The sequence below is a fragment of the Molossus molossus genome, unplaced genomic scaffold (genome assembly GCF_014108415.1).
Source record: "Molossus molossus isolate mMolMol1 unplaced genomic scaffold, mMolMol1.p scaffold_m16_p_24, whole genome shotgun sequence".
NCBI lineage: Eukaryota > Metazoa > Chordata > Mammalia > Chiroptera > Molossidae > Molossus > Molossus molossus.
This window is the reverse complement of record NW_023425360.1, coordinates 11,370,571-11,394,091: the sequence shown is the minus strand read 5'-3', so window position 1 is coordinate 11,394,091 and position 23,521 is coordinate 11,370,571. Positions and strand designations below refer to the sequence as shown.

The 23,521-nt window shown below is 57.6% G+C and overlaps 1 protein-coding gene across 1 annotated transcript in view; it reads left to right on the top strand.

The window, feature by feature from the left end:
- The window catches only part of ADAMTS17 (ADAM metallopeptidase with thrombospondin type 1 motif 17), a 213,310-nt gene extending 197,619 nt beyond the window's left edge, over nucleotides 1-15,691 (top strand). Inside the window, exons 20-22 of the mRNA XM_036278118.1 lie at nucleotides 2,234-2,386; nucleotides 14,132-14,309; nucleotides 15,518-15,691. Coding sequence (XP_036134011.1) covers nucleotides 2,234-2,386; nucleotides 14,132-14,309; nucleotides 15,518-15,690 — 504 coding nt within the window. The 3' untranslated portion in view covers nucleotide 15,691. The remainder of the gene's footprint in view (nucleotides 1-2,233; nucleotides 2,387-14,131; nucleotides 14,310-15,517) is intronic.
- The last annotated feature ends 7,830 nt before the right edge of the window (nucleotides 15,692-23,521 follow it).

Genomic DNA, 23,521 nt, shown 5'->3' with positions numbered 1-23,521 from the left:
CAAACTGGCCAGGGCAGTTTTCCATTGATTTGTACAGAGAGTGGAAGGGAGGGTTGGGGAGGAAGAGAGAGACCCGTCGATTGGTTGCCTTCCACATGACCCTGACCCGGGCCGGGGATCGAACCTACAGCCCTTTAGTCTGTGGGCCGACACTCTAACTGCTGAGCCAAACCAGCCGGGGCCACACCACAGTCCTTTTAGATCCCATTTCCTATGAGAATGCTCATGTGAGTCTAGATGGGTGGGTAGATGGAGAGAGAGAGACAGAGAGAGATCGGACTGCCCTCCCTGTCCTTGGGGACACTTGGACTGTAGCGTGATGAGATGGGAAGGTGGCTTCGCACGCCCTCGCTCCACTGAGACAGCTTTGTGGGCGGCGAGAGGCGGGCAGATGCCGGACAGAGAGCTGTCGCTGTGCTGGTCCAGGTTCTGAATCTCATGCCATAAGCGCTCTGGAAAGAGGTCAGGGAAGCCTGAAGTTTTTAATTTCGAGGACGGATCATGCAGACGTCATTTTATCTTCGGTAATCGCGTCCTCCGAGGCTTTGCGTTGACTCTGCAGTAATGATTTTGATTGTTTGGCTGTAAAACAGAAAAATAGCTGCATTAAGGGCCAGCTTCCCCCAGGCCCTCCATCAGATGTGCCCTAGGAAAGTCAGGAAGGCTATAGATCCAAGACACTGTTCAGTGCGGAAAATATTTTTAAAGTTCCTGTTCATTGCCAAACAGTTGGAATTATTTTGAATAAGAGAGTGTTCAGCCCATTCTTAATGAATGAAAAGTCTGCCCTTGGTCCTTCTAACACTGTTTATTTTTCAGGCGGATCTTGACATGCATCCATTTAAAGACCCGTGTGTTTTACCTTCCCGTTATGATATTTTAAGAAAAGAAGAGAGTTAACCTTTTTGTTTTTTGTGTTTTTTTTAAATAGGCTTAAGTTTGTAGGTTTAACATTCAAGGCACTGCCCTGGCCGATTTGGCTCAGCAGTTAGAGCGTCGGCCCCCAGAGCAGAGTTCCGGGTTCGATTCCAGTCAAGGGCACGTACCTCAGTTGTGGTTCATCCCTGGCCCTGGTCCGGTCGTGTGGGAGGCAGCCAATCAAAGTGTCTTTCTCATATCGATGTTTCTCTCTCTCTCTCTCTCTCTCCCTCTTTTTCACTCTATCTAAAGATAAATGGAAAAAATATCCTCAGGTGAGGATTAAAAAAAGAAAAAACATTGAAGGTACCTTTTGGGGGGAGGGGCATACTTGTTGGAGGGGTGGGGGCAGCCTACAGTCTCTCTCCCCTCCCCCACCTCCCATGAGCCTTCAGGCCTTAATCACCTGGCTTTTGATCAAACAAGATTTATGCTTTAATCAGATCAAAACCATAAATTTTCCATTCAGATTTTTTCTTAAGGGGGAAAAAAAAATGCCTCTTTACCAAAATAACCAATCCTGACATTATCAACTATCAGCATGAGATGAAAGAGTCCCATGGGGAGAACACGAACCCATCGGACAAGATTGATGGACACCCCTGTGTCTCTGTGTGTGTGTGTGCGGCTCCGCACGCCTGAGCCTCCTGACGTCGTGTCCGCCCCGGTCAGTCTCGCCCACGCGCCACCCAGTCCAGCGCGGAATGCTTCGTTCCAAACACTGACCTTGGAATCTTGTGTCCCCCACGACATGCTCAAAAATGCAGTTGTGCCCCTGTGCCCGGTGCTGCGCCCTTCAACTGGAGACACTTGGGCTCACATTTCTCGTGGGAGAACGAGGCACCCATGTCGAGGGGGAAGAGAAAGGCAGTGACTGTCCCCTGTCCTCGGCTCCCAGGCCCCATCCCTGGATCCAATGCCAAGAGGGAAACTGAACGTCGTCTTCCAGGTCCCTCCAAAGGCCCGTGGGCTGCTGGGCAAAGGGCTGTGCCAGGGATCCGCCAAGAAACAGGCTAAGCAGGCGGTGTTTGATGTTCACGAGAAGGGACAGAGCGTGGAGTGGAGTCAGGCAGCGGAAAGTCAGGAGAAGTGGGGAGCAAGCTCCTAGTTCAAGGAAGAGCAGAGGTGTGAGCCCCAGTGCCATGGAGGGGCCCAGGGGTCACACCGACAAGAAGCCCAGGAGGTGTTGAGGACAGAAACACGGGCCCCTCGTCCCTGCCTCCTGAGCACGGGTCTGGCGCGTGGTGGGGCCCTCGGGGTGGTGAGGGACTCGAGTGAACCGGCCCAGGTCCAGTGTCCGAGTGGTGTTTTGCAGTGTTCTGCCAGCTGCGGTAAAGGGACGCAGAAGCGGACGGTGACCTGCACCAACTCCCAGGGGAAGTGCGACGCGTCCACCAGGCCCAAAGCCGAGGAGGTGTGCGAGGACTACTCCGGCTGCTACGCGTGGAGGACCGGGGACTGGTCCAAGGTGAGCCGGGTAGTTCCACTGCGCGGCCGCGGGGCAGGGCCTCGGCTGTCCCCCGGCTTCGTTCGAGGAGGTGGTCTCTGTGCCGGCAAACTCACTTCCTTCCCAAGCTCCGCACCTGCCAGTGGGCCACGCGGCGCGAAAGGGACTGAATGTCCCCCACAGTGCCAAGCGGGGTCCTCGGATGGCAGTGGGCCACGCGGCGCGAAAGGGACTGAATGTCCCCCACAGTGCCAAGCGGGGTCCTCGGGTGCCAGTGGGCCACGTGGCGCGAAAGGGACTGAATGTCCCCCACAGTGCCAAGCGGGGTCCTCGGATGGCAGTGGGCCACGCGGCGCGAAAGGGACTGAATGTCCCCCACAGTGCCAAGCGGGGTCCTCGGATGACAGTGGGCCACGCGGCACGAAAGGGTCTGAATGTCCCCCACAGTGCCAAGCGGGGTCCTCGGATGGCAGTGGGCCACATGGCACGAAAGGGACTGAATGTCCCCCACAGTGCCAAGCGGGGTCCTCGGATGGCAGTGGGCCACATGGCGCGAAAGGGACTGAATGTCCCCCACAGTGCCAAGCGGGGTCCTCGGATGACAGTGGGCCACGCGGCGCGAAAGGGACTGAATGTCCCCCACAGTGCCAAGCGGGGTCCTCGGATGGCAGTGGGCCACGAGGCGCGAAAGGGACTGAATGTCCCCCACAGTGCCAAGCGGGGTCCTCGGATGGCAGTGGGCCACGCGGCGCGAAAGGGACTGAATGTCCCCCACAGTGCCAAGCGGGGTCCTCGGATGACAGTGGGCCACGCGGCGCGAAAGGGACTGAATGTCCCCCACAGTGCCAAGCGGGGTCCTCGGATGACAGTGGGCCACGCGGCGCGAAAGGGACTGAATGTCCCCCACAGTGCCAAGCGGGGTCCTCGGATGACAGTGGGCCACGCGGCGCGAAAGGGACTGAATGTCCCCCACAGTGCCAAGCGGGGTCCTCGGATGACAGTGGGCCACGCGGCGCGAAAGGGACTGAATGTCCCCCACAGTGCCAAGCGGGGTCCTCGGAAGACAGTGGGCCACGCGGCGCGAAAGGGACTGAATGTCCCCCACAGTGCCAAGCGGGGTCCTCGGATGGCAGTGGGCCACGCGGCGCGAAAGGGACTGAATGTCCCCCACAGTGCCAAGCGGGGTCCTCGGATGGCAGTGGGCCACGCGGCGCGAAAGGGACTGAATGTCCCCCACAGTGCCAAGCGGGGTCCTCGGATGGCAGTGGGCCACGCGGCGCGAAAGGGACTGAATGTCCCCCACAGTGCCAAGCGGGGTCCTCGGATGGCAGTGGGCCACGCGGCGCGAAAGGGTCTGAATGTCCCCCACAGTGCCAAGCGGGGTCCTCGGATGGCAGTGGGCCACGCGGCGCGAAAGGGACTGAATGTCCCCCACAGTGCCAAGCGGGGTCCTCGGATGGCAGTGGGCCACGCGGCGCGAAAGGGACTGAATGTCCCCCACAGTGCCAAGCGGGGTCCTCGGATGGCAGTGGGCCACGCGGCGCGAAAGGGACTGAATGTCCCCCACAGTGCCAAGCGGGGTCCTCGGATGCCAGTGGGCCACGCGGCGCAAAAGGGACTGAATGTCCCCCACAGTGCCAAGCGGGGTCCTCGGATGCCAGTGGGCCACGCGGCGCGAAAGGGACTGAATGACCCCCACAGTGCCAAGCGGGGTCCTCGGATGGCAGTGGGCCACGTGGTGCGAAAGGGACTGAATGACCCCCACAGTGCCACGCGGGGTTCTCGGATGCCAGTGGACCACGTGGCGCGAAAGGGACTGAATGTCCCCCACAGTGCCACGCGGGGTCCTCGGATGCCAGCCTGCCGTCCCTGGAGCATGCTGGCTGTGCCCTGTACCCTGCAGGGCTTTGGCCACCCACTTGTCACAAGAGCCTCCCAAACAGGTGGGAGCCTTGGCCGAGACACCCCGGGGCTGGCAGGCCAACGGCGCTCCCGTTGTTGCCGGGACCTGGGTGTGGGCACAGGTGAGGGCACAGAGTGTGGGCACAGGGTGTGGGCACAGGTGAGGGCACAGGGGCGGGAGGAGGCAGAGCACCTGCCAGGGCCGGTCCTTGCTCCTGGGGTCAGGATCGGGCGCCGAAACGCTGCTTCGCCTGTCTGCCGTTCACCCGATGTTGGCGGGTGCTGTTGACCGGGAGCTGCGGTCAGGACTGTCGTCGCACGTGAGACCCCAACAAGCAGTCCCTCTAGAGAGCCTTTTCCCCCACACTATAAAATGTCAGATGAGATTTCTGAGGTCCGTCTTTCTAATGACAGTGTCCGAGGACCACCGTTTCCCGTTGTATTTTCCCTTGGCCTCGGCAACCAAGAACGCCCCTGTCGCTTCTCCTGGTGTCTCCGCACACGGGGCCTGAGAGTCGCCGGCTGTGTGGTCGGGGCTAGTGGCTGACGTTGGAAAATGGGGAGTTTCACCTGCAGGTCTGGCTTCTCTGTGGACAGCTGCCTTTTGTCCATGTGTGGCCGCTGCGACCCAGCTTGAGAGAGGTCACCAGTGTGTCCCCGAGGCCCAGGGAGATGGCGGCGAGCTGTCACTGGCTGAGAGTCTGATCAGAGAACGTTCTCAAACGTTCTGCGGCAGCGTTGTCGTCGGGTCCATGCCGACAGGCCTCTGAGGACGTGGAGGGAGCTGTCCGGCACGGTGACAGGGACAATGGCCCTGTCTGGGCCGCGGACATGCAGGTGGAGTGGGGACAGTGGAGGTCACACGCTCAGTGCAGCCTGTGGCATTGAGGGGCAGCCCGTGGGCACGGGTGGGGCAGGAAGCAGAGGGGAGGCCCGGGCGGCCCGGTCTGGCAGCCCCCGGCACCGTCTCCCGTGCGCTGTGTCCGGCCCCTCCCGGCACCAGGCTCCCCGCCCAGCGCTATCCTGTGAGGGGGGCTTCCCGGGCTGAGGGTTTCGAAACAGTGAGAGCGGCCCCTGCGGTCTCCTGTGCTCCCGGCTCTGGCTTGCCCCCCAGAATCCAGGGCTCTTGGGGTGACCATCTCGTCATCGGGGTCACCTCGGCTTTCTGGTCCCCCGGCTTCAGTGTCCCAACCAGAGTCTGCAGTCAGCAGGCTGCAGTCAGAGAGACAGGGGCCCGAAGCCAAGGCTGAGGACAGGAGGGAACAGCAGCTCGAAAGGGAGGGTGTGTGTGTGTGTGTGTGTGTGGTGTGTGCGTGTGTAGTGTATGAGAGTATGGTGGTATATGTGTGGGTGTGTATGGTATGTGTATGGGGGTGTGTGTATGGTGGTATGTGTATGGGGTGTGGGGGTGTGTGTGGTAGTATGTGTATGGGGTGTGGGGGGGTGTGGGTGTGGGTGTAGGGGTGTGGGTGTGTGGGGGGTATGTGTATGGGGTGTGGGGTGGGGGGTGTGGGTGTGTGTGGGGTGTGGTAGTGTGGTGGTATGTGTGTGTGTGTGTGTGTAGGTGGTGGTATGTGTGGGGGTGTGGGGGTGTGTGGGGGGGTATGGGTGTGGGGGTGTGTGTAGGGGGTGGGTGTGGGGGGTATGGGTGTGTGTGGGTGTGTGTGTGGGGAGTGTGGGGTGTGTGTGTGTGTGGTGGTATATGTGTGGGGACTGTGGGGTGTGTGGGTGTGTGTGGGGGTATGTGTGTGGGTGTGTGTGTGGTGGTATATGTGTGGGTGTGGTGGTGTGGGGGTGTGGGGGTGTGGTGGTATGTGTGTGGGGGTGTGGGTGTGGGGTGTGTGTATAGGGGTGTGGGTGTGTGGGGGGGTATGTGTATGGGGTGTGGGGTGGGGAGGTGTGGGTGTGTGTGGGTGTGTATGTGTGTAGGGGTGTGTGTGGTGGGGGGTATGTGTATGGGGTATGGGTGTGGGCGGGGCTGTGTGTGTGGTGGTATGTGTGTGGGGGGGGTGTAGGTGGGGGGGTATGGGTGTGTGTGTGGGGGGTGTGGTGGTAGGTGTGGGGTGTGTGTGTGTGTGGTGGTATGTGTGTGGGGGTGGGGGTGTGTTGGGGGTATGGGTGTGGGGGGGTATGGGTATGTGTGTGTGTGTGTGTGTGTGTGTGGTGTGGGGGGGTGTGGGGGGTATGCGTGTGGGGGTGTGGGGGTGTGGGTGGGGGTGTGTGTGTAGGGGTGTGGGGGTGTGTGGTGGTATGTGTTTGGGGGTGTGGGGGTGTGTGGGGGTGTGTGTGTAGGGGTGTGGGGGTGTGTGTGGGGTATGGGTGTGTGTGTGTGTGTGTGTGGTGGTATGTGTGTGGGGTGTGGGTGTGTGGGGGGGTATGTGTGTGGAGTGTGGGGGTGGGTGTGTGGTGGTATTTGTGTGGGGGTGTGGGGGTGGGGGTGGGGGTGTGTGTGTAGGGGTGTGGGGGTGTGGGGGTGGGGGTGGGGGTGTGTGTGTGGGGGTGTGGGGGGGTGTGGTGGTATGTGTTTGGGGGTGGGGGTGTGTGTGTGTAGGGGTGTGGGGGTGTGTGGGGGTATGTGTGTGGGGGTGTGTGTGGGGTATGGGTGTGTGTGTGTGTGGTGGTATGTGTGTGGGGTGTGGGGGTGGGTGTGTGGTGGTATGTGTGTGGGGGTGTGGGGGGGTGAGTGTGGGGTGTCTAAGATAGCATCTCCAGTTTGGAGGCTGGAGCAGACAGTGGGGATTTTCATTATTGCTTAAATATGCTACTTCAGGTCCCAACAGCTTCCGAGGTTTGCGGTGCTCATGCCAAGTTGGGGGTAAATCTGTCAAAAATGCTTTAGACATTTCACGAGTCAAGTCCCTTTCAGGCACAAACAGAAAGTGGCGTTCCTCTAGGTGTTTTCTCTTTCCCCATCTCCCTCCCTCCCTCTCGTTCTTTGTTACCCAGACCTGCCCCGGGCAGGCTGGCCCCTCAGAGCAGGGGCTGAGGGTCCCTGCTCCCCCCAGCCCTGCACGGCCCCACCTGGCCCCGCTCTGGAACAACCAGAGCTCACGCACACGTGTAACATTCCTGTAGCATTTTCCTCTTCCTGAGACTTTTACAACCTCCTTGAGCTAATTCTCAAAACATCCCTTTGGGATCTGGTTATTTATAGTCGTGACTTTGCAGGGCAGGCGGGAGGAGGACAGGGAGTTCTCCCTGGTGGAGCCTGTCCTTAGGGCCGGCCTCGGTGTGAGGACAGGGACCTGGTCCCCCCCTGCCGGGGGTGGTGTGGCCGGGAGCGTGGGCCTCAAGGAGGGCGGGCCGGGTGGGAGGCCAGGTCACTGGGGAAGGGTTACACGATGCCCTGAGCCTCAAGCTCGCCTCTCTGAGATGCCATCGGGCATCTGGGGTGTTTATTGTGTCCCTACTCTGCCCAGCACTGCTCGGCCACAGCGGCTGTGAGCATCGGGCTTCGAGGACGAAGGCCAGTCCACAGCTCAGGCCGGAGCGCAGGAGTCGGGCCTGCGGCCGCTCTCGTCACCTTATCGTACGATTGTTCCCAAGAAGCCAGGCCAGGAGTGCTGGCGGAATGTCCCGCCTTCGCCTGGTCAGGGGACAGAGGTCTTTCTCCCCCGTGCAAGAAGCACTGGTCTACCGAGAGGGAACCTCCCTCCCTGTCACTCGTCATTGGTACCCCAAGGATATCCAGCTCAGATACTTCTCTTTCCTTGGTTGGCACGGACCTACGGCTCTCTCTGCACCACAGTTTGATTTCACTGTTGCTTTTCCCGGAACTTCCCCCCAAGTGTCTTTGGCACCTGCTCCAAGCTGGGGAAGGGCCCCTGGGGTGGCAGGTCACCAGGCCTGTTGGTGCTGCGTAGCTTTAGGTACTTGCTGGAGAGGGGCACGGGGGGAGGGGGGGGCTGCACTTCCTTCAGGTCCTCCAGCGAGCTGTCCTGTGGATTCATGGCCCACTCCCTCCTGTCTCAGTGCTGTGTGTCCGGGAGCCCCACCGAAGGCTAACGTAAGGAGGACTTGAACATACCACACAGCGACGCGGGGAGGGGGCGGTTTATAGATCTGTTTGCTTGGATTTTAAAAGCCTGAAAAATGACTTCACTCCCGTGCTTGGGGCTAATTTGATGCTATCGGGCACACGGGAGGTCTCCCCGCTGTTTAATTAAAGCCCGGGCTGGGTGGGGTGGGGGTGGACGGAGGTGGAATGTGTTGCTGTGCCTCTCATCCTTAACGTGGCAAGCTCAGGTGACAGGAGGTGGTCGCTCAAAAGCACCCCTCAGACCTCCCTGGGCCGTGTCGGCCTCTGATTGGGCCCCCACGGTCGCGTAGCTGAGCTGCCAGGTCAGTGCTGGGGGCCGGGCGAGGATGGACGTCCACATCCATCAGAGGCCTGTCTGGCGACGGGCCCGGCCACCTCGGAGCGCTCGGCCAAAGGCCAGGTGACTCGGCGCACCTTCCTGGGTGCCAACAACTCCCTGTGAGCCCTAGGCCCTGGCCTGCTATTGTTAATAATAATAATAACAGGGCTTGCTGAGGGCCCCTCCACCCCAGTCTCCCTGCTAGGCACCTGCTCTGCGCTGTCTCGACTCTTGTAAACCATTCTGCAAGGAAGGCTGTGTTACCCTCCGCTGCACATAAAGAAACTGAAGCTCAGAGAGGTTAAGGAACTTGCCCGAGGTCACACAGCCAAGAAGTGGAGATGCAGCCTGCTGACAGGTGGCCCTGCCCCCACTGCTCCTTCCCTGGTGAAACTCCGGTCAAGGAGGACGTGGCTACGTGTGGAGCTTAGGCCAGGGGCAGGGAGGCGTCACCTGAACTCAAAGGCAGACGCAGCCAGGGCGGACGGCGGAGGCTACGTCAAAGGGTCACTGGTGGAGTGTTTTGCTCTTGTTTTCCATCGCACAGGTGATTCTGTCTCACTGCAGAAAACACAGAAGAGAAGAGAAGCCCCCACCAACCAGACGATAGCATGGTGGGCTATTTTCGGGGGTGGCCGTACCAGTTTCTGTATAGGCACACACACGAGCCTTGAGCAAGAGTGGGGTGTTTTCTGTTCTTGCCACCTGGTACCCTGTGTCTTCTCCCTGAGCACACTGGCCCGGCGCCGCCTGTTCCCGGTGGGTAAGCAAACACCCACGGTTCTCAGACGTTCCTCCGTGGGTGTGCAAACCATTCACAGGCTGCGTGCGCCTAAAACTTAGGACGGCCCCTAAAACTTAGCAAAACCGACACCGAGACAGCCCGTAGAAGGGGCAGGGTCTGCAGGGTCCAGAGGGCCCCCCTCTCCTGGCCTGGCGCTGCCCCCCGGAGGTGTGTCTCTCTGGAGACACTATCCATGATCTCATGTTCTCTTTCCAGACGGGAACGTTAAAAGCCGGTGACCCCCGCTAGGAAAACCAACGAAGAAATACACCGTGGAGCCGGCAGTGACCTTGTTTGTTTTTTGTCTGTTTCTGGCCCCCCCCCCCATAAAGCGCCATCCAGTGCAACCTCTAAATCATACAGGCAGCTGGGTCCCTCCTTTGCCACTCACTGATTCTTCTGTGACCTTGGGCACGACACTGACCCCTGCTGAGCTTGGTGGCCACCGTCAGCCTCAAGATGATGGTGGAATGTTCCACCTGTCATGGAGTCCTACCAGCAGCCTGCAGGACATCGGGACACAGCTCCCACACCTGCGTGGGATGCTGTGCATGAATGCTGTGCACCCCCTACCCCACCCCAGGCCCTAAGCGTGTGAAACAAGACTAAACATTCAGAGAGAAAACGGGGCCTCAGGGCCACCCCAGCGCACACCTGAGCTTTCCGACGGTCACGGACCATTTCCGGGCAGAGACCTTGTCGATTTTGCACTTGGTTTTAATAGACCCACAGGACTGAGGCCTTGCTTGATTTCTCACCTCCATAATAATGACACCTGCAAAAGACATCAGAACGCTCGCTGGCGTTCCTGGCCAGGAAGTGACTCAGCCAGGCTGACTGCCCAGCTGGCAGGGCCTGGGTACCTTGTGGCGGGCACCATGGGAGCGAGACAGGCGTACCACAGGCGTCTTCTTTGTCAGCCTGTGCAGTCTCCTAGGGACCTAGGAACCCAACCACCGCCTGTCCCATGTTCCTCCAAGGACTATGAAGATATGTAGTTCTGCCCTGGCCGGTTTGGCTCAGCGGTTAGAGCATCAGCCTGCGGTCCACAGAGACCCGGGTTCAGTTCCCGCTAAGGGCACGTACCTTGGCTGCAGTTTGTCCCCAGCCCTGGTTGGGTCGTGTGGGTGGCGGCCACTCGATGTGTCCCTTTCACATCGATGTTTCTCTCTCTTCCTCTCTCTCCTTCCTGCTCTGAGTAAAAAATGGAAAAATGTCCTCGGGTGAGGATAAAAAAAAAAAAAAAAAAAGATATGTAGTTCTTCTCCTGGGCGTGTCTCCTGCAGCAGGTGGTACCAGGGCCAATGGTCCAAGTCAAGACGTGATGAGAAAAGGGATGATGTTTGGTGGTGCTGTGGGTCCCTCTCCTCCCTAAACAGGTGTTGTTAGTGCCAATGGCCCCAGAAACAAGGCCCTGTGCACAGGGCAACCCCCCATGTTCTGAGGCCGTCGGCTGTGCTTTGTGATGTTATGAGCCCTTTAGATATAAAAGTCTTTGATAGCCCTGGCCAGTTTGGCTCAGCGGTTAGAGCGTCGGCCTGTGGTCCAGAGAGACCCGGGTTCGGTTCCCGCTATGGGCACGTACCTCGGTTGCAGTTTGTCCCCGGCCCTGGTTGGTCGTGCGGGTGGCAGCCACTCGATGTGTCCCTTCACGTCGATGTTTCTCTCTCTCTCTCCCTTCCTCTCTCTCCCTCCCACTCTATCTGTACAAAAAATGGAAAAATATCCTCGGGTGAGGATAAAAAAAAAAAAAAAAGTCTTTGATAGCATAGGTGGACTAGTCAGACGCCTACTTAACATACGTACCCTGCTCCTGGAGTTATACGTTCGTAACTGAGGTTACGTATTGGACCTGATAAAGTCGCTGCCTGCGCGGGGTCAAATCCGGTGGACTAGAGGCCGTCCTGGAAGGTGCACCCTGGTGTCGTCCTGTGTCCTCATCCCTTGCCTCCTGAGTCACCTGCTCAGTGTGCCAGGTGTGCCAGGCACTGCCCGCTGAGGTCATGAGTGCCACTGGTCTTGATGTGTCTGGGCTGCTCTCTTGGGCTACCCACTGGCAAGCTGTGGCATAACATTGCACCGCCTTGGCATAAGATTTTTCCGTGTTGGCATAACCTTGCACCGTGTCGGCATAAGATCGCGCCACCTTGGCATAACCTTGCACTGCTTTGGCGTGACTTTGCTCTGCGTGCACAGGATTTCGAACTGTGTAGGGCCCACCCTACCCTTGCTCCCCTGTTGGCCTCTCGCCCGGTCTCCGGGTACCCCACTTACCCGACTGCTCCTGTGAGTGGTCTCGAACGTTTCTTGCGCCTTCCTCCCTCATTTGTGATTACGAAGTCCCGCCTCCGGGAAAAGATGGTTCTATTTCTTTGCCTCCTTTTTTTTTTCCCACCCTGGTGATCTTGCTACGAAATAATTCAGGGCACCCCTCACTTCTGCCCCTGAACTGTGAGAGGTTTTGTCCTTACGTCAATGTGACACAACTTACATTTCTCCAAGAGTGATTCTGAGCGAAAGCCTTCGCCCCCTGTCTTCGAGCGCGCCTGTCACCTGGGTATCGGCTGCGGCCAGATGCCGTGCTGGCTTCGTCACACACACTTGTATGTAAACACTCAGCCGCTGCCCTGTGAGAAGGGAGCCCCTCACCGCCTGCACAGGGCCCTGGGAAGACGTGTGGCGAGGTCCGAGGGTCTCTGCCCTGGCGGCACGTGGCGGTCATCTGCTGAGCTTGGGAAGCAATGCTGCTGGTGCCCCTCCACGGGGCTGGTCTGGGCCATCACGCCCCGTAATTCCCTGTGGCAGCTTCCAGCCTGCAACCAGCCCCCCCGGGCGCCACCCCCACCCCAGCAGAGTCACCATGCTGTGGCAACTGTCCCTTGTTCAAGGCCTCCCACTGATGGCCGTCCCCTCACGTGACCTCATCCCTCCACCTCGGCAGGTGTCACACTTCCCTGTGGTCCAGCGCCGACCCCTGAGGTCTGCGGGGGCGCCCAGGACGCATCCGTTCGCACCGGGCGTGGCCGTCACAGGGCAGCCCCGTTCCCCTCCCCCACGCCGAGCTGCCCATGTGGACGCCAGCGTGCACTCCGAACCCCGTTGTGTGGGTGCCGGGGCCACCCCATGGAGAGTGTTCCCAGGGACCTGGCTGTCTGGCTGGAAGAGGCCAGATGGATGGAGAGACAGTTCCAAGGGCTCCAGGGAGAGCAGCACCCGGTGGAGTAGCTGGATGTACTTGGAAAGAGGGCAGAGACGGAGGGAAGAGGGACAGACGGCTAAGTCTGCAGGGCGTACTGTCCACTCGCTGGGGATGTGGGGCGGTCTGCTCAGCTCCGTCGGCCGGGTTTGAGCAAATCCAGGTCAGGAACTGATGGAGAGGCCAGTCACGAGGAATTTGGTGTCGAAATTAAAACCGTTAAGCACAATGTTCGTCCACGAGTCTGATGCAATGCAAGAAAGGTTACACTTTGTCATCGTCTGTAACTCTACTTAATGCTGAGCCCCAGCCCTCCAGCCTTGTGGGAATTTCCACCCCAGTCATCACTGGGCTCCTCTCCACACCCAGGCTGGGCAAAGGCCGTACAAGGCGTGGGGAGACCCCTGTGGCCATCAGTCCAGTACCTCCGCAATACCAACAGGCCACCCTGCCCCATGTCTCAAGAATGGCAAAGGCCAGCTCTGCTTCGAACAGGAGTGAGAAGTAGGAGGTGACACACCATCAGCGTAAATGAATATTTCAGTAATGATCTTGTCTGAGTCCGCCTGAGCTGCTGTAACAAAATACCTTAGACTCGGGGCTTAAACAACAGACATTTATTTCCCACAGCTCTGGAGGCTGAAGTCCAATGTCAGGGTCCTTGGTGAGGGCTCTCTTCCTGGTTTGCAGGTGGCTGCCTTCTCATTGTGTCCTCATATGGTGGAAAGAGGGGAGTTCTGATCTCTCTTTCTTTTGTTTTTTCTTTATTGTTGAGAGTATTACAGATGTCCCCCATTTTCCCCCCATTGCCCCCCATCCCAGTTCCCACCTCACCCCAGACCTTCACCACCCTATAGTCTGTGTCCATTAGTTATGTATATAAGTTCTTTTGTTAATATTTTCCTGCTCCCCTCGCCCCCCCTCCCTCTGAGGTCTGTCAGTCTGTTCCATGTTTCCATTTCCAGTCTGTTTCTGTTTCTATTTTATTCATCAATTTATTTTGTTCATTAGAATCCACATGTAAGAGAGATCATGTGATACTTGTCCTTCTCTGACTGGTTTATTTCACTTAGCATGATACTCTCCAGGTCTCTCCATGCTGCCTTGAAAGGGTGAGAAGCCCTTCTTTTTCACAGCTGTATAGTATTCCACTATTTAAAGATGTTGTGGACTGAATGTTTGTGTCCCCCTCCCCAACATTCACATGCAGCCCTAACCCTCAAAGAGATCTCTTTTCTGATAAGGACACTGATCTCATCATGGGAGCCCCACCCTCATGAACTCATCTGAACCTATCACCCCCAAAGGCCCTACCTCCAAACACCAGCCCACTGAGCGTTAGGGCTTCCTGTAAATGTTGGGACACACATTCAGTCCATACCACCTTGAAACTGTCTTCCTTCGGGCAGCTGGTGCGCAGCCGCGACCTCTCGTGCTGTGGATGACAGACAGGGTGCCGCGTCCGGGGCCAGGGTCCCGCCCCAGCCCAGGTAAGGCCTCAGCTCAGCTGTCCCTGTCTCCCGCAGTGTTCCTCGACCTGCGGGAAGGGCCTGCAGTCGCGCGTGGTGCAGTGCATGCACAAGGTCACCGGGCGTCATGGCAACGAGTGCCCCGCCCTCTCGAAGCCAGCCGCCTACCGACAGTGCCATCAGGAAGTCTGCAACGACAAGATCAACGTGAACACCATCACCTCCCCGCGCCTCGGTGAGTGCCGCCGCCGGCCCCCGTCCGAGGGGCGCGGGGTCCCCTGCCAGGAGTCCCCCTGCAGTGAGGGCCATGAGTCCGCAGGCGCCCTTCTTGGGTCCTCTGGGAGCCCAGGGGAGGCCGACGCTTGCCTGTTCCGTAGCAAATCAGAAGTGTCAGAGGTGGCATTTCATCCCGTTGTGAAAAAGACACTTCGGTCTCAAATGCGGCACCTTGAGCATCCCATTAACCCCTCTGCCAGCAACTGGGGACACAGGAGGCTGTTCTTCACATGTTTTAGGGTTCCTGTGGAGGGGGGGTGGCAAAGGGAGGTGCTTGCTTCTGAAAAGGAAGGGTCTGGGGGTGTCACCTGTGAATCCTTGGGGACATGAGCATGAGAAGTTCCTTAAGCTTGAGAAGGAAGAGAAGTGTTGACGGGTGTGGTCTTGAGTTCAGCGGGGGCAGGGTGTGAGCAGCTTGGCCCTGAGCGCTCTGAACCCTGCCGGTGGCAGGCCACACGCCGGGCCAGCAGTGCCAACAAGGAGAATGATACTTACCCCGGAGCGGGTGACCCCTTCGCGCAGAGTTCCCGCTTGTCCAAATAGAAACCCCCAAGGAGTATGCCCACCCAGAGCCCCCTCCCTCATGCTGAAATGCCCCCAGAATGAAGGGGCTTTCTAAGATGGTTCACTGGGGGGGGGGTCTTTGAGCCTGCTGAGCTGCACCCCAGGCCGCTGCATGCACCAGCCCCCTTGGGGTCCCCCAGAGACCTCCCTCAGGCAGGACCTTCTCTGCAGAACCAAGACCCTGAAGGTGATCCGGGCCACTTGCTGTGCTGTGACCCTGTGCTGTTTGGTGCCCTTCGATCTGCAGTGCCCTGTGCCCTTGTGCTTCATAAATGCCAATAGCGATGACGTCTCCGGCCATAAAATAGCACGAAGTGCCACTTAGCTCAGAATCAGGGTGGGTAGTGCCCTCGCCCCAGGGAGGCAGCCAGGCCACCCAACTCCACCAAGTGGTCAGGTTGGACGCAGGGGTGTGTCCCCTGTAGAAGAAAGCAGCAGCCACAGTGTCCCCGGCAGGGGGCTACTTGCCCAGTCTCTGCCAGGCTCCAGGGGGCGCTGGTGAGGGCAGCCCAGCGTGTGCCAGGCCACCTCTGTGCATGCATCGTGATGTCCCTGTGCCCCCTCTGTAACCCTGGGCTCTCTCTCTCTCCACTGTCCCCCCAGCGGCTCTGACCTACAAATGCACGCGGGACCAGTGGACCGTGTACTGTCGGGTCATCCGAGAGAAGAACCTCTGCCAGGACATGCGGTGGTACCAGCGCTGTTGCCAGACGTGCCGGGACTTCTATGCCAACAAGATGCGCCGGCCGCCACCACTGCCGTCACCAAGCTCATGACGCTCGCTTCCGCGATCCCGCCACGCCCCAACGCGACGTCGGAGTCCCGACGACAGGGCTAGTTGAAAGCCCACCCACCCAAGAGCACAGTCCTGCAGCTGGGACCCCCCAAAGCACAGCGCCGCTCCCCCACAAGGCTGCCCCGAGAACCCAACCCCCGTAGAACTCAGTGCGGACTCGACGTTTGCCCTTAGTGCTTTTATACTTAATATATTGTTCAGAGCCACTGGATGGCTTTTCTGCAGCGAGGACGAAGTAGGCACGACTCCCAGCTCAGCGCAGTCTCTAAGGTCCCGTGTACCTCAAAGGGAGCACCCCGGCCACTGTCGACAGAGACGTCGCAGGCTCCTCCGTCCCGGCCTCCTGCTGACATGAATTCCCAGTGCGTCGTGTACCACGGGGGGAATATCCGAAATGAGACGTGACATTGGAGCGGGCTTTATTCTGAAAGCCAGCGACGCCCTAGTGGAAGGACAGGTGTCGGCGAGTCTGTGCTGGTGGCTTCTCCGGACAGGGCCCTCGCGACAGCACGGGGACTCTACCTTTCTGCCCGTCACTTCTGAGCCCAGGGGCTCTAGAGTCCGAGCCGGGCCTTGGGCCGTCTTCCCTCTGGAGTTTGGATCTGCATAAACCGAGGAGACCAGGGCCAGGTTCTGCGTCAGCCACCTGGGGGAGAATATTCTCGAAGTGCTTGGGTTCGGGGAAGCGTCTCGTTTTCAGATCTCTGCTGTCCAGCAGATAGGGGAGCGGAAGAGCCCTCCCTTCACGCTGCTATGAAACAGGCCACGTGCTCATTTGGGTCATGAGATCGCTCCCTGGCCCCCAGGGAGCTCAGGGCGGCCTTGTTAGGGGTGTGCGGGGCTCCCCTCTGCCTTCTGAGGACCTCTCCTCTAGCCAGAGCTTCGTAAACTTTGCACCGTAAGGATGGCTTCCCGGTGACCTTGGCCATCGATCGGAAGTTGATTATCTATCTCCAGAACCTCCGAAGACTCAAGCTCAGGCCTGGCTGCTTCGCCCATCATGGGGCGGGTCTCCTCCAGGGGTGCTCAGCCTGGGGTGCTAGGGTCAGCGGAGAGCCACGTGGCCGGGGTCGCCGCATGGCCATCAAGCCTTCCTGTAGCTCAGACCACGTCATGCTGTCATTATTGACCCGTCTTCCCAGTGGGGCAAGAACAACACTCAGAAAAGCACGAAGTTCTCTCCCCGCTTCAGCCCCTTCGCCCCTGAGAACAGAGCTGTGCCCTCTCTGGAGGGGAAATGACCAGAGTGGGCTCTTGGGGCACACCGAAGGTGACAGGCTCTGCCTGCTCTGGGAGCCGGGAGGAAGGGACCCTAGCCTGGGAACAGGGACCCTCGATTGCAGGAGGCCTGTTCTGCTGAGCAAGGTGGTGGGTGTTGGGTTGGTGCTAACGTTCGAGGACTCTCCATGAGAAGCCCACCTTCTCCTCCTTGACTCCGGGGGATCGCCCTCAGCCTGCTCTGCGTGGGATCACCTCCCAGCTCTCGTCATTCATTGGTGCTGCGTTTGTGTGTCTGTGTGCTTCGGATGTCACACCTTTCGGGTCAGCTCAAACCGCAGTGACGGAGACAGCCCTCGGCCGTCGCCAGCCTGCCCTGTGGGCTGGGTGTTGGTTTCAGAGTTTTGCCACCCCGGAGACGAAGGGTTAGGGACAGCCAGGACTTGCAGCCTCGCCTGATTCATCGCAGAGTGTGGAGAGACCTCCTCCGGTGCTCTGCGCAGGGACACGACAGGATGCCAGGAAGGAGCGGCCACCCTGTCAGGTCCCCGCCAGCTCCTGCCCCAGGACCTATGCAAACTGCTGCCCTCCCAGGCTCAGGCTGGCCACCAGCAGACACCCCCAAGCCCCGTTTCCACAAAACCCTTAAATACTGGGGAGCTAGGGCTTCATTTTTCCTCAGCCCTGAATGTTCTGTAGTTCAGCACAGATGGCCAGGGTGGGGGCAGCCAGCGAAGGAAGCCAGGCAGCCAAGGTAGTTTCTCTGAATTTGTTGCCAGTCACCTGGACTGTATGAGCTGGATACCCCTGGCAAGGGTCTCGCATCCTCAGGGTGCAAACAATTGATCTGGTTATTACAAAACAGCCCCCTGGCTCCCCAAAGTCCACGCCCCCCTGAGCTCCTGCAGCTCATGCCAAGCTCTGCGGTTCACCAGCGACCCTCAGCTCCCAGCACAAGCCCCGGGCACCTCGGGGCAGCCACCTCTTTGTTCAGAAGACACTGAAATCCCGGGATGGCAACGGTGGCTCCTCTTTGCTGTTAGCAATGCCCTACGCTGTCACTCATGTACTGTACCTTTGCGGTTGCACACACGTGTCGCTGACGACACGGTCTTACGGTCTCATGGTGCTGTTTTCATTGGTGCGAGCGAAGCCGGCTTATCGGCCACGCGTGAAGGCTCTACACGCAGGGAGAGACCCCAGCGGCAACGGTATCACTCCCTTGCTCTCCTCAGAGTCCGTGTATATAGTTTCCACTAGTTAACTTACATTATGGACTGTACCCATGGTATTTTTGTTTGATGTTTTGGTGCTGGTTTTGAAAGATGAAGAAGAAGAAGAGAAAAAACAAAACAAAAAACAGAAGACAAACGTTGGACACCACTGTAAACGAGAAATTAATCATTTCATTGGAAGTGAGCTGAATATGTTTAATAAAATGTTTTTCCATAACAATGTTAAGCTGTCTGTGAAGTAAAAGACAAAAGCCAGTCTCCAGGGGCGGAGGGAGGGAGCTGTGTCCCTTCCTTCGGGGGGCGGGGGGGCGGTCGCGGAGCTGGCCTGGGACTTGGCTGCCTACCCAGCTGTGGTGTCAGAGGTCACTGGGGGGTGCATTTCTGGCAGGGGGGCTGTGTCTCCCCCAGGCCAGTGCTAACAAATCATTCAGTCCTGGACCTCCTCCCTGTTTGGTTGCAAAACCCTAGGCGGGGACGTGACTGGTGGAGTCGCCCCTACTCCGTGGCGGCGCAATGACCCCTGGGCCGGGGGCCCCTCAGACAGAGCTCAGGCCCCCATCTGCCAGAATGGGCACCGTCTTGCCTCTCCAACAGTTAGCCCCACCCACCCTGCCGACCGCCCAGTCTGGGGTCGCACAAGGGGACCACACTGTCACCATTGCAGCTACCGCAGCTAGTTGGACCCTGCCTGGGCCTGGCGGGGCAGGGATGTCACAGCTCCTGCTCCTGGGGGGAGGGGGTTCGTCTCCTCTTGGCATCAAGAAGGAAAAGCTCCCTACCCCAGAACTTGGAGCTCCATTAGACGAATGCCTCCTTTTAATGTTGGAGCAGCACCCCGAAATGTCATGAAAAACCGTTTGTTTACTAGACAAGGAACTACTCACAGCCTCCGGTTGCCAGGAAACCTGTAGCTTGTTTTTATTTTCAAGAATAATCAGCCACCTGCCTCAGGGAACAAGTGGAGTCTTCTCCCTTCCCTGGGAGTTCTGATCTCTCTGGGGGGTTAACTTCAAACAGCCCCCACCCTGCCGCATGTCTTTATAAGCTGCTCAGATCCCTGGGTGGCCTGGTGTGGATTTCCCTTTGCAGATGAAATTGACAAGCTGTCCATCAGCCAGTGTTGAGTGGACTTCCCTTAGGAACCGAGCACTTCCTGGAGACCACTGAGAACACAAAGGAACCAAAGACCTGCCCGGGACCCCACAGCCCCATGGGACAGGCTGGGAGTGCCGGACTACAGAGAATGAATGAACGGGAGCCCCGGGGACCCCAAGAATGGAAGGTCAGCGCTTCCTCTTCCTCTGTGGGGTTGTTAATGGCCTTCCGGACATAGGCTAGGAGGCTCAGGGGTGGAATTGTTTACAGGGGTGCTTTGCTCTGCACAGGGTTTTGGCAAAGCCCTAACGTTTCTACTGTGGACATAGATCTACCTGTATCCTGATCTGTGTGATGAGGAAGTCGCAGCCCTTCCCTCCCGGAAGTCCCGCCCTCACGCCTGCAGCTCACCCCAACAGTTCGCTGCATGCTGTCCTACACCCTACTCGCGCATCTCCGGACCATCCCCCTGGCTTTCGCAGGGATACCATTCTTGATGGGTCACCCGTCACCCCAGGGTATCAAACTGTAGAGACATCTTTGGGTCCTGTTGTCCAGCTCCTGCAGCTGTCCTTGGGTCAGCCTCTTCTCCCAGCTTCTAGAACACTCTCCTGGCTTCTCTCTTTCTCCCCCTTCCGCGGTCCCCCTTCTCTGGGAGGGGTGCCCCAGAGCTCAGCGCTACACTGCCTTCTCTCTGTGGACTTCCTCCCTGGGGCCTGTCACCCAGACCAGACTTCAAACCTTGTACATTCTAGTGTTTCCCGAATGAACATTTTTGTCCTTGACCTCCATATTCCCGCACGACCTCTCCACGTGTGTGGTCGATCCCCCCGGAAGCTATGGGACCGGGATGGCCCTTCAGAATGGTCCCAAATCTGGGATTTGGTCAGGAAGGCTCACCTCTGTTCCCCAGGGCCTCAGCTGGGGTGGCTTTGAGGACAAGGAGACGCCGGGATGATCAGAAGGCTGGTAGTTAATGTCAGCCCGAAGAACCTCAGCTAGGACTCGCGGCCACCCACGAGTCCCCTCTCCGATGGGCTCCTTGACTCCCCTGAAGCCTGCAGGCAGGGTTTCAGTGGCAAACACCCCGAGAGAGTGACAGACACCTCCCAAGTGACAAGCATCGCTTCTACCGTCCTCTAATAGTTGAGGCAATCACCAAAAAGCTCACTCACGTTCAAGGGCAGGGGACAAAGCGTCCACCTCTTGCTAGGGAAGTGGCAAGACTGGGGAAAGAGCGAGATGAGGGATGTCACCGTGGCCACGTCATAGAGGCATCGCACACCCCCATATGCAAAACTCACTCACCCTCCTCCCACCCCAAAGTCTCATCCGTCTGCAGCATCATGCCCAGGGTCACAGACCAGGATCGCATCTCCTAAGTCAGGGTGGCTTCCTCTGTGTGGTTCCCCAGGTGTTAGCGCCTTGGATAAGAAGACCAGTGAACTCAAAGGGTCTCCTCCCAACACCCGAGAGAAGACGAGAAGACGGCGGGGCATACATCATAGATACTTTCTATTTAAAAGGAGGGGTAATATATCATAGCCGCTTCCACAGGAGTTCTGTACATGGGTTTAATGTAACATTTTTACTTCCATTGTTGCCTGTTTTCTCATCCAGAAAGTAAGTTGCATCATTGTGTCACTGGATCCCCAGACATACATGCACCAGGCAACCGCGCTCTGCCTTAGCTGGTTACAACGTATATTGTTCAGATTCTTTTCAGATAGGTTCAGCATTGTACCAGAAAATGTTTATTCTGAGTGATAAAAGTGTCCTGTCAATTCGGTGATTTTTTTTTTTTGTTGGCATATATCTTAAGTGATATAAATATTTGGACAACTAGCTGTAAGTCAATGGAAAGACGTTTGCAGATGTCCACGTTCTTCCCCGTGTCAGCCGCCCTGGCCCAGAGACAGGTGTCTGCAGGTGGTTTCCACAGTGGTCCAGAAAGTGTTGCTCTCATTTCATGTTCTCTTTGGAAGAGGGGTTGACAGATTCAGGAGGCAGAGAAAGGAGGTTTGGTGAGCATCTTTGTACAGCTTGTTGGGAGCCACCGTCTGCTGTTTCTGTCATAAAAGTTGAACCACTAAGCTTATGGCGTGGTCAGGACAAGTCTGTGTGCGTGACATGGGTGCCCACTGGGGGACTTCCTTGACCGATGGCCACTCTTGCTACTCCCCGGCACCGTGGACTTGTCATCCCTTGGCTGTGAAACCCTTCACCTAAAAACGTCCCCATTCAGATTCTGAGCAGCTTCAGCATTGCGGGGGCTGGCATTCAAAAATGACCTAGAGCCCGGCCCGTGTGGCCCAGTGGTTGAGCACCGACCCATGCACCAAGAGGGCGCCGGTTCGATTCCTGGTCAGGGCACATGCCCAGGTTGTGGGCCCGATCCCCAGTGAGGGGCATGCAGGAGGCGGCCAATTGATGTTCTCTCTCTTCGATGTTTCTCTCTCTCTCTCCCTCTCATTTCCTCTCTAGGAATCAATAAAAAAAAAAAAAAGATTTTTTTTTTTTAAATCTTTATTATTGGATGTAAAATGTATTCCAGCCCTGGCCGGTTTGGCTCAGCGGTTAGAGCATCGGCCTGCGGCCGGAGAGACCCGGGTTCGGTTCCCGCTAAGGGCATGTACCTCGGTTGCAGTTTGTCCCCAGCCCTGGTCGGTCGTGCAGGTGGCAGCCACTCGATGTGTCCCTTTCACATCGATGTTTCTCTCTCTCTCTCTCTGTTCCTCTCTCTCCCTCCCACTCTACCTGAACAAAAAATGGAAAAATGTCCTCGGGTGAGGATAAAAAAAAAAAATGTATTACAGATGTTCCACATTTTTCCCCCATTGACCCCCTCCTCCCCACTCCCGCCCCCCTCCCACCTTTCCCCACACTATTGTCTGTGTCCATTGGTTATGCATATAAGTTCTTTGGTTTATTTCTTACCACCACCACCCCCATTGCAACTAAACTACAGAACAACCATCATCCAGATTTTTTTTTTAAATGACCAAGCAGTGAGAAGGTTTTCCTTCTGGAATTTATAAGGAGAACACTGGGATTTCCCATGGAAAAGATAGATGCTCAGGGCTGGGGGGATCCGTGCCACTGGAGAAACAATGTAAATGGCCCGTTGACCGAACGGCCCCGTGGGAGAGAGAGCGCAGGGAGCCGGAGCAAACTCCCTCCCAGCACAGCAGTGCAGCCTGGGACCGGCCGGTTCCTGGCAGTGACCATGATCCAATGCGCTGACCGGGGTGGACCTCACCAGGCTGCCCTGCCGGTTCCAACAGGCTCCCCCACGTTCTTCCATATTCTCTCCTCCTTTTCTCTCTCTCTTCACCCCTGTCATTGTGCAACCTCACTTCTTGTCTCCACCTCCTGCCTGTATTTCTTTTTTTATCCTCACCCGAGGACATTTTTGCATTTATCCTCAGATGGAGCGGGAGGGGGAGCAGGAGGAAGAGAGAGAGAGAAACATCGATGTGAGAGAGACACACCGAGTGGTTGCCACCCACACGGGACAAGCTGCAACTGAGGTACGTGCCCTTAGCGGGAGCCGAACCCAGGACTTTCTGGTCCGCAGGCCGATGCTCTATCCGCTGAGCCAAACCGGCCAGGGCGTGCCTGTATTTCTTTATTCCCTATCTCCCTTCTCTATCCCTCTCTTCTTCCTTCCCTTTCCTCTCTCTGCATTTATCTCACTCAGATGATTTTCCACATCTGACTTTAGTTCCCTGTCAATGTAGACATACCCACCGAGGGCCCACTCGTAGGTCCCAGGGGACAGCGAGTTCCTCTAGGGGCTGCGTCTCCGCTGAGGTTTTAGACGAGCAAGTCCGCTCACCTGGGGTCCTTGCAGACGAAACCTTCTCCACAAATTGCAGAGGACTCTGGGTGCTCACTTCCAGCTTAATCCCGTGTATGCCAATCACGCGTCCCACGGTCCTTCCACTAACGATGTTTCATCTCTAGCAATTGGCTCTCTTGCCCCTGAGCTTATTGGCTTTCATCTGCCAGCTGATAGTTATAAAACAGCCACTCTGGAAGTCTCGTCCACATCATTAAAATAGAACACTGCAAAGTCGACATGCGATTGTAATTATTGACCTGGCAGAGACCGCGCGCGGGGGAAGCCCTAGTGGAACCAAACACGCTTTATTAAATTGGGATCCAGTCTCGGGAGGGGGAAGGTTGCGGATGTTGCACCAGGGTTGGTTTGATGTGTTAATGATTTTTGCCAGCATTGCGTCTTACAAAGTAAGTGTATGA